A 9,347-nucleotide genomic window follows, 5' to 3' on the forward strand; every position below is an offset into this window, starting at 1 on the left:
ATTCCTGACTTTTTTCTCATTCATTTCCATTTCTATGAAAAGAAATTGCGAAAGAATTAGAAAAATGAAGATACAACTAAAAAGAATAATCTACTTACAAACCAAATAATACAATGATAAATACATACTGATAAATTAATAAGAAAAGTAAGATAAAAGAATAAAAAAGAAGTAAGTGATAATGATGAAATCGTATATGTTAATAAAATAATATTGAAAAAAAAAACAGAAAAACAAAATGAACAGGATAAATAAAGATAAGTAAAATGACTAAACTGAATAAAAAAAACACAAAACAGCATGAAAATGAAACAAAAAAGTTGTTAAGTAATGTATAACAATAAAAAAATTATAACTAATAAATACCAATGAGAAGAAAATGATAATAATAAAGTTTGAAAAGAAATAGATAATATAAAATGATTTTTATATATTTGATTTAAAATACAAAATCAATCTTAGTTAATTATTTTTTATAATACAAATGATACTACGTATATCCAAAAATAGTGAATAAACAAATTTTATAATTTATAACATTTTAATTATTTGATTTTATTGTTAATTAAATGAAAAACACTGTTATGAATATCAATAAATTAATGACTCATTTCTAAAATAATTTCATAAATCATTTTACGTCAATTGCTATTTTCTTTTCTCCGAAATCACAGCTATTTTAATACACCGAGTGTCAGTAATAAACATTTCATTTAAGCTGAGGTAATGTTTTTAATCAAGTCAGAGTCATTGGTGTTTTAAATGATTCAAAACCAATAAAAATAGATTATATTATCATATTTATCATTAAGTTAATTTATTGAATAAAAATGAATCTGTTTAGTTATAAATTCTCTTATGTTCATTTGATATTAACTCTTATCAATCTTACTCATTTTCTGTTTTTAATTACATTATACTTGACTTTTTTAAAATTAGTGTTATTAAATCAAATGATAATACTAAATAGATTAGAAGGTTGATTGTAGTTCTAATAGAATTAAAAATATTTGAATTGATGTATTTAAATGTTATTATATCAAATAACCATATCATAAAAATCAATAATACCAATATTACTAATATAACTCTACCAAATTTAAAATAATCAAAAATACTTTAATATGCTATAAAATAAATATTACATATAAAAGTAATATTAAATAATGAAGATGAAGTTTAATAATTAAACCAACTTCATTATTATGAATAAAAAAATAATGGAATAAAAAATATATTGGTAATACAAATAAAATATACACTAATTAATAGTTATTCAAATAGAAAATCGTGATGTATTGATTAAAAAAGATAAAAGTAATGAACAAGTTAATGACAACTTAATAAAAGTTGAGAAGAAAGATATTTTAATGAATATAAAATATTGTAATAATACTAATTCAAAATATTTCATTGAAATAAATTAATATTAATAAAATAATGAATGCTTTATAATAAATAATTATAATCACAAAACGATAAATATTAACTATTTTTTAAACAATTTCAATATTATTTTTATTACTATTTAATCTAATTCATTGTATTATCTTATTATTTTTCATATTAATTTGTTAACAACATATTTTTCATTCATAATTCAATATTATATAATCAAACACTATATAAATGAAGTATTTTCTTCTAGTTTTGATTATATGTAACTTATTAAAAATTATAACTATTTTAATATTATTATAATGAATTTAATAAAAGATATTCAAGAATTATTTGATTTAAATTAATGAAATTAAATTTAATAAATGATTATTATAAATACAAACAATTTTAATTTAATTGAAATGTAATAAAGTATGCATAATTATAATATAAACATGTGTATGTATTCAATTGAAGCTTCAGCAAAAAAAGAAATTGAGAGCGATTAACACTAGAATGACAAAAATAAAACAGCACTTGAACTAATTTAACAGATACGTATTTATAATAAACAGTTATAAAAAAGTTTCAGCAACAATTTTAAACTTGAACCAACCACGAACTACACAGAATAATTCTGAAATATTATTTGTTGTCTTTAACAAGAAACAATTAAACAATTGAATAAACAAAAACCAATAGGAACAGGTTGTATTAAAAATATTAATTAAATCATCATATAATTGAATAAACAGAAAACAATAAATTCCTCAGTTAATATAGTATTTAAAAAATTTTGTTATTTAATAAATAAAAATATAAAATTAAGGTTATGTGTTTCCACGCAATGTCCTTCTGAAAAAGGACAAAAAGAAAAAGAACATATAAACATATTTTTTATGTCAGACATTAAATACGTTTATTTCATTCTTGGAGGTCCAGGTGCAGGAAAAGGTACTCAATGTGATAAATTAGTAGAAAAATTTCCAATAACTCATTTAAGTGCAGGTGAGTTATTGAGAGCTGAAATGGCTCGACCAGATTCACAAGATGGACAATTAATTTCTTCACTTATTAAAGAAGGAAAAATTGTTCCTTCACACATCACTGTAAAACTATTATTAAAGGCTATTCAAGAACATCCACACAAAGTTTTCCTTATTGATGGTTTTCCTAGAAATGAAGAAAACAAAAACGTTTGGGAAGAAATGGCTGATTCCAAAATTTTTGAAGTTGTTAAATGCATTACCATTGATGTTCAAAGAGAAACAATGAAAAAAAGAATTATGAAGAGGTCTGTTGATAGTGGAAGAAGTGATGATAATGAAGTTACTGTTTTAAAAAGATTTGATACATTTGAAAAAGAAACCTGCCCAATCATTGAGCATTTTGGAAAAATCAACAAATTGTTAAGAGTCTCAGGTGAAGGAAGTGTTGAAGAAGTGTTTAAAACAATTAATGAAGAAATGACAAAATTCTACACAGAAAAGAAAATTCCATTCTAATTAAAATCTTCTTTTTTCATTCTCATCATATTAAGATGAAAAGTTCTTTAATGAGAAAGAAATGAATGATAATTACAATTCTTTGTATTGTCATAAATAAAAACATTTTTATTTTAACTCATTCTAATTAAATCAATTTATTCATCTTTTGTATTAGTTGTAGAGTCAGTAATAAGTTGTTGATATTTTCTATTCATCTGTTTACAAGCAAGAATAACAACAAAGAATAACCCACAAATACTCATAATAATATCAAATAAAAGAACTTGTTCATATCCTGCGTCTCCATCATAAACACAATTTCCATTTTCATCTTTTTTAAATGAATCAACGCATTTAAAACATTGTTCTTCCAATTTTCCTCCAACTGAACCTTCTTCACACACAGCGCAATGTGCATGTTCACATGGAGAACATATCAAACCTCCAGTAGAATTATGAGTTAATCCATACCTTGGCTCACACTCATTACATAATTCACTATTTAAACAATTGTTGCAATGTTCTATACAAGGGCAACACGTATATGTTATTGTCATAACATCAAATGACTGTTCAAAAGTACCATTCCCACACATAGTTTTTTGAGTTATACACGTAGCAAAACCAATGGTAATAAGTACAAAGAAGATCATTTATAATTATTAGTATTGAAATATTCTTATCCAAAAAAGATTAATATTTTTCTTAATGTCCTGTTAATTAATTCATTCATTCCCTTTAAAATTTATTTGAATCATTTAGTAATTATTTTGTTATACTAAAAAATTATTTTGTTATTTTTCTTTGAACTAAAAACAAAAAAAAATATAAAACAAGATCTATTAATAACTAATAAGAAAGCATGGGTTTGTATGTATTAATATTATTAATTAAATAAAATTAACAATCTTTAGAAACTTTACATAAAATCGATTCTTTACTTGCTAAATTAACTAATTCTATACCAGAAGTAAAACCACGATTTCACTTACATCCCTCTCGTCCATTAGAATGTTCTTATAGACAATTAGATACTTTGATTACTATTATTACTGATGAAAAACCATATTGTACATTAAGATGTTATAATAGTGCTTTAGAACATAATATCACTTCTTCTTGCCTTTGTAGAGTAACTGGAGATTATTATAATATGCCATTTGAATACAGAAGAAAACAATTAAATTCTGAGTCAATAACTCAATTATGTAAATCATTAATCCTTGAAAATACAGCTTTTCCAGATGATGGAATTGAAACACCAACATTTTCAAGATTTTATTTATTAATTGTTCAATATGTAGCACAAATGCAATCTCATAAATTATTTAAATATCTAAGAACAATTAATCCAACTGTCCCAAAGAAATATTTTCATTTTAGGGTTGCTGATGAAAGTGAAGCAATCACTATTTCTGGATTTGAACACAATGCTATTACTCCATTTGGAATGAATAAAGAATTACCAATAGTTCTTGCTGACGATATTACTAAATTACCAGGAGACTATTGTTGGATTGGAGGTGGAGAAATTGACGTTAAATTAGGGTTCAATGTTTCAGAATTTATTGAAAAAATGAAACCAATGGTCACAGATATTTATAAACGTGATGGAGAAAAAGAAGAAGAAACCCCAATAAATGATAACTGATATTTACTAAACTTATTTTGTAGATTTTTGGGTTTAAATTTTTAAGAAAAAATAACAAAATATGATATAGTTTAGTTATTTTACATCTTTTTTATCTTTTATGATATTTATTTGTTTTACTAAAGGAAATATGATTTTCATAGAGATTACTTTTTTGTAAGAAAAATCTAATCAATAAAATAGGCGGTATGAACGACACTGATATATTTGTAATGAAAAGAATGGGACTAACTGATCATGAAGTCATTGAGTTTATAAAGGTTTGTTTCTTTCATGTTTCATTTAAAATCATACCTTATAAGGTTAATTCTTTAGTTTAGTGCTTATCATAAAATTATTGATTATGTGATTAACCTTGAAAAAAAATCAAATTCATTTAGACTACCTGTTCCAACTCATCCACTACCACCAACTCCTACTCCTAAAGTACCATTTCGTTCTAGAAGTCTCACAGTATCTTCAGAAAGAGTAAGTAATTCTCAAAAAGATGAAGAAAAACGAACCATTAAAAAGAAAAAACCCTTACTTAGCTTTTCTTCAATGTTAGAAAGAAAAAGAATTAGTCCTGAAGAAACTAAGACAAGTGCTAAAGATGATTTGACTATAGCAAAAACAAAAAATGAAATAAAGCATGAACGAAGAAAAACTTGTAGTGCTGTCGGATTAAATGCTTTAGCACTTATTTCTAAGTCAACAATTGTGATTAAAGAAAGTGAATATAAAGAAATAGCAAAAATTGAAAGTGCATGTAAAGCATTTATTGCACAAAAAGGATATGATTTAGAAACAATAAAATTAAGAAGAGAAGCTGTTAAAGAATTATATGAAACAGAAGTAAGTTTTTGTGATAAAATGTCATTATTAAACACTCATTTTAGAATACCAATGATGCAATTAAAAAATAATGGGTTTATTCTACAAAAACCATTTGATAATGTCTTTCTTACCTTAGAAGATTTAATAATATGTAGTAAAATGTTCATAGAAAAATTAAAACCAGTTGTAGAACATTTTAATTATAATACTTGTTTAGGTAATTTAATGGAAGATTTATTATCTAATGTATGGCCGTATATCAGGTTTAGCATTGATTATAATATTGCTCAAAGTGAATTAAAATTTTTAAAGACATATCCATGTGTTCAGAAGTTATTGAAAGATAAAGCAAAAGAACCTTCTTTAGATAATCAAACTATTGAAGGATTATTAATCCAACCAGTACAACGAATCATGAGATATCCAATTTTATTGAAACAAATATTGAAACGAACTTCAAAAAGTCATCGAGACTACAAAACATTATTCGAAGCAAATGCAGATTATACTTTTTTCATTCACGAAGTAAACGAAAGAGCAAAATTACGAGATAAACTTATTGAAGTTAGTCAAATTTTAAATGACATTAACTTAATTCAACCATGGAGATATTTCTTAAGAGAGAATAAAGTATCGTTAAATGGAAAACATAAAATGGTTTATTTACTAAATGATATGATTTGTTGGGAAGGCGATAAAATTTTAGTTGATAATAAAGTAATATTAGAAACACCAAAAGCAACAACTTTAATAGTAAAAAGAAATCATGATAGTATTAGTCTTAAATTTGAACAAGAAAGTGATGCAAAGGATTGGAAAGCAGTACTAGATGATATTATAGCAAATGATAAATGGAGAACAAATAATGAAAAGAATTGGTTTGCAACTTTATGTAAATTCAAGAGTAGTTGGCTTTAAAAAAAATAAATAATAATTTACTGTGAATTATATTCTGTTTAAATAAGATTAGTTTAGTTATTATATTATTATTAAGAAAGAAAAATATGAAAAAAACTAAAAGTATTCCCATTTATCACAAAAGAACCATTTATTTATTGGGCAACTTCTTGTTTCTTAATTCTAGCTTCAGCATTAAGAACTCTAATGTTTAAGATTTTAGCTCTTTGGATAATTTCTTGTCTCTTCTTAGCAGAAACAGCATGTGAAATTTCAGCAGCATATTTTCTGTTTTGCATCATAATCATTTCAAGATCAGTTGTATTACGAACTGGGAATTTATAAAGTCCACATGGAAGCATATTTCTAGTAGCCTTAGCACTTCCATATCCAATCTTTGGAAGAAGATTAGTTCCCTTGAATTTTCTTCTTAATCTATTATCAATACCTCTTGGAACTCTCCATGATGCTTTAACACGAAGGAATCTGTTTGAATCAAATCTCTTGAAATGTCCAGTATATTTCTTAACAATCTTTGGTTTTATGACAGGTCCGACCATAGATAAGAGAGACTAACAAATAAAGCCCTTTTTTCTAGTTTGTTCCGCATTGGGGGTTTTTATTATTATTTTTTAATTTTCTTACTATTCTTTTTGCTATCTTTCTTTCTTGTTCAAATTATTTTTGTGTCATATATTACAAAAAATAAATACATCAACCCTATTTTTTTCTCTTCATTACTTTTTTGTGATTGATCAGGATTGAATCATTTCATGTCTGACGATACATCAAAACTTCCTGTTCTTCAAAAGGAACATCCAAACTCACGTAAAGCTAAGAGAAAGGCAAAAGAGGAACAACGAGATACAAAACTAAAGATGGAAAGAAAACTGCATCGGGTTCTTAAACAAGCTCCTTTAGTTGATATGGTTAAATGGTTTAGGGATAGTATAATAGCTCTTGGAATTAATGAAACAAACATTAGAATTGTAACACAAGAAGAGTTATTTGTTCTCTCTGTTAATTATTGTTGTAGAAAAGATGTAGAGTGTGATGATATAGATGATAAAATTAAAAAAATGCTTCATACTACCTCTTCAATACAAAACAAAAGAGATCGTATTTTAGAAGAAATATCCAATATGAGAAAGGCTTTGATTGGAGGAGTGGATATTCCAGACTTACTTGATTTAGACAACATCAAATTTATTTTAACCGTTCGTGATATTTATGTTACTATTAAACAATCTTTGAAATTAAGAACAGTGAAATACGCTATGAAAGATACTCTTCCATTAACTACTGGTGTTGAGCTTGCTATTAAGAAATTTGAAAGAAAATTTGATTGATTTGATTTATATAACATTACACTTTTTTTTTAGAAAAAAGGAACAAATTAGTTCACTCAGGAAATGCAACTACAAATGTCATGTAGTCATGACCAGTTAATGGAATTAATACGGTTACGAAATGCCATTAATTCAAGAAAAGAAGAATGTGCTGATTTAGAAGCTAAAATATCAAATATTTTATCACAAAAATCTGAAGGAACAACCCTTAGTGAGAAACTTCAACGACTAGAAGAATTACAACTCAAAAGAATTGAGTTACAGTCCAGAAAACAAACTCTAATGAAACAAAATGAAGACCTTAAAATATTTATTGAAGGAGAAAGTCAAAAACTTATGAAAAGTGTCGAATTAATGGAAAAAGTCCAAAAAAAAGAAATGAAGGAAGTACTAGAAAATAGTGTTCAAGTGTTGAGTATTGCTGAGGAACTGGAAAGACAGCATAAAGAGTTACAAAATAAAGTATTTCAATTAAAGAAAGAACTTATTAATCAATTAAAAAAAATATATTCTCTAAAACAACGTCCTGATGATAAATTAACACAGCCTATTATGTTACTAAATGGTGTAGTTATTCCAAATAAAATTGGGTCTCAAGAGCTAGAATTAATGAATGAAGTATACGGTGATATTGCTCATATTATTAACTTATTAGCACGTTATTTCGATGTTTCGTTAAAATATCCATTACACCCAAACGCTATGTATTCTTTGATAAGTGTTCGTGGTAAACAACAGCAAACACTCCCTTTGTACAGTAAAACAGTTAACCAACAAGCTTATCGTACTGCATTAACATATCTCAATTATGATATTGATCAATTACTTCTATATTTTGGAACAGAACAGTGGGAAGCTGCAGCTCATGCACAACCAATTGAAAAAGTATATTCGATCTATCAATGTTGTGATAAATGTTTTAATACTACGGATACAACAGAATGAAAAGACCATCACAACTTTATTGATACGTTCATTTAAAGAACAATATTTTTTGAATTTTTGTTTTAAATAACATTAAAATAAGAAAAAAATTTTAAACAAAAGAACCAATAAATTGAATTTTTTTATCTTAATTCGATTATTACCCAAAAATTATTTAAATAAATAATGGTTTTTAGTTTTCATTAATTATGTGAGTATCATAAGTGTTTTTAGTACCAAACAAGTTAAATAAATACTCATTTCTAATTCAATAACTTAAACATTTTAGTTGATATAAAAGTATTACTAAATAAAATTACAAAGTTATCAAACCTTATATTTCATATTTCAATATCTTTATAATATTATTACAACAATAAATAAAAAGTAGGTTTTAATTATTTTTTAAACTAATTTTTCTTGGTTGATAAAATTATACAAATCATTTAATCTACCTCAAGTCATTGTTAATCATCCATTATTAAAAAAAGTAACAATAGTTTTATTATAAATTAATAGTAAATTAATTATTAATTTTTTAAGTAATATAAATTATTGAATTAACTTTATTCTTCATTAACTAACAGCAAATAAAAATAAATCGTTTCAAAAACAAATAATCCTAGAAACTAATTTAAAATAATGAAACTAAAATTTTGTTTTAATATTTTGTTTATTTTTTAGAACATTTTTTAAAAATATTTTTTGAGATTAATTAAGTATTTTTGAGATTGAATTAAGAAAAGAAAAAAGTAAGAATCTTGAAAATAATAAAAAAAGGAAATAAAATGATTACTAGAAAAATAGAATGTCCTTGTAAAAATGTCTCTATTTCTGTTATAA

The 9,347-nt window shown here is 24.5% G+C and overlaps 7 protein-coding genes across 7 annotated transcripts; 5 read left to right on the forward strand and 2 right to left on the reverse strand.

The window, feature by feature from the left end:
• Positions 1–2,279: 2,279 nt before the first annotated feature.
• ENU1_042950 (UMP-CMP kinase, putative) lies at positions 2,280–2,885 on the forward strand (the record flags this gene model as incomplete). Its single annotated transcript, XM_008857598.1, has 1 exon — positions 2,280–2,885. The coding sequence occupies one exon, from the start codon at positions 2,280–2,282 to the stop codon at positions 2,883–2,885; it is 606 nt and encodes a 201-aa protein (XP_008855820.1).
• A 137-nt stretch (positions 2,886–3,022) lies between these two features.
• Positions 3,023–3,463, reverse strand: ENU1_042960 (hypothetical protein; the record flags this gene model as incomplete). The annotated part of the gene is made up of 1 exon (XM_008857599.1): positions 3,023–3,463. The coding sequence occupies one exon, from the start codon at positions 3,461–3,463 to the stop codon at positions 3,023–3,025; it is 441 nt and encodes a 146-aa protein (XP_008855821.1).
• A 266-nt stretch (positions 3,464–3,729) lies between these two features.
• Positions 3,730–4,518, forward strand: ENU1_042970 (Rho guanine nucleotide exchange factor, putative; the record flags this gene model as incomplete). The annotated part of the gene is made up of 2 exons (XM_008857600.1): positions 3,730–3,733; positions 3,782–4,518. The coding sequence occupies 2 exons, from the start codon at positions 3,730–3,732 to the stop codon at positions 4,516–4,518; spliced, it is 741 nt and encodes a 246-aa protein (XP_008855822.1).
• Positions 4,519–4,706: 188 nt separating this feature from the next.
• On the forward strand, positions 4,707–6,252 carry ENU1_042980 (Rho guanine nucleotide exchange factor, putative; the record flags this gene model as incomplete). Its single annotated transcript, XM_008857601.1, has 2 exons — positions 4,707–4,778; positions 4,834–6,252. The coding sequence occupies 2 exons, from the start codon at positions 4,707–4,709 to the stop codon at positions 6,250–6,252; spliced, it is 1,491 nt and encodes a 496-aa protein (XP_008855823.1).
• Positions 6,253–6,386: 134 nt separating this feature from the next.
• Positions 6,387–6,791, reverse strand: ENU1_042990 (ribosomal protein L32 protein; the record flags this gene model as incomplete). Its single annotated transcript, XM_008857602.1, has 1 exon — positions 6,387–6,791. The coding sequence occupies one exon, from the start codon at positions 6,789–6,791 to the stop codon at positions 6,387–6,389; it is 405 nt and encodes a 134-aa protein (XP_008855824.1).
• Positions 6,792–7,004: 213 nt separating this feature from the next.
• On the forward strand, positions 7,005–7,580 carry ENU1_043000 (hypothetical protein; the record flags this gene model as incomplete). Its single annotated transcript, XM_008857603.1, has 1 exon — positions 7,005–7,580. The coding sequence occupies one exon, from the start codon at positions 7,005–7,007 to the stop codon at positions 7,578–7,580; it is 576 nt and encodes a 191-aa protein (XP_008855825.1).
• A 63-nt stretch (positions 7,581–7,643) lies between these two features.
• Positions 7,644–8,525, forward strand: ENU1_043010 (hypothetical protein; the record flags this gene model as incomplete). The annotated part of the gene is made up of 1 exon (XM_008857604.1): positions 7,644–8,525. One exon carries the CDS (start codon positions 7,644–7,646, stop codon positions 8,523–8,525), a length of 882 nt encoding a protein of 293 aa, XP_008855826.1.
• Between the last annotated feature and the right edge of the window lie 822 nt (positions 8,526–9,347).

This window comes from Entamoeba nuttalli, assembly GCF_000257125.1.
Source record: "Entamoeba nuttalli P19 unplaced genomic scaffold asmbl_2822, whole genome shotgun sequence".
Taxonomy (NCBI): domain Eukaryota; phylum Evosea; order Mastigamoebida; family Endamoebidae; genus Entamoeba; species Entamoeba nuttalli.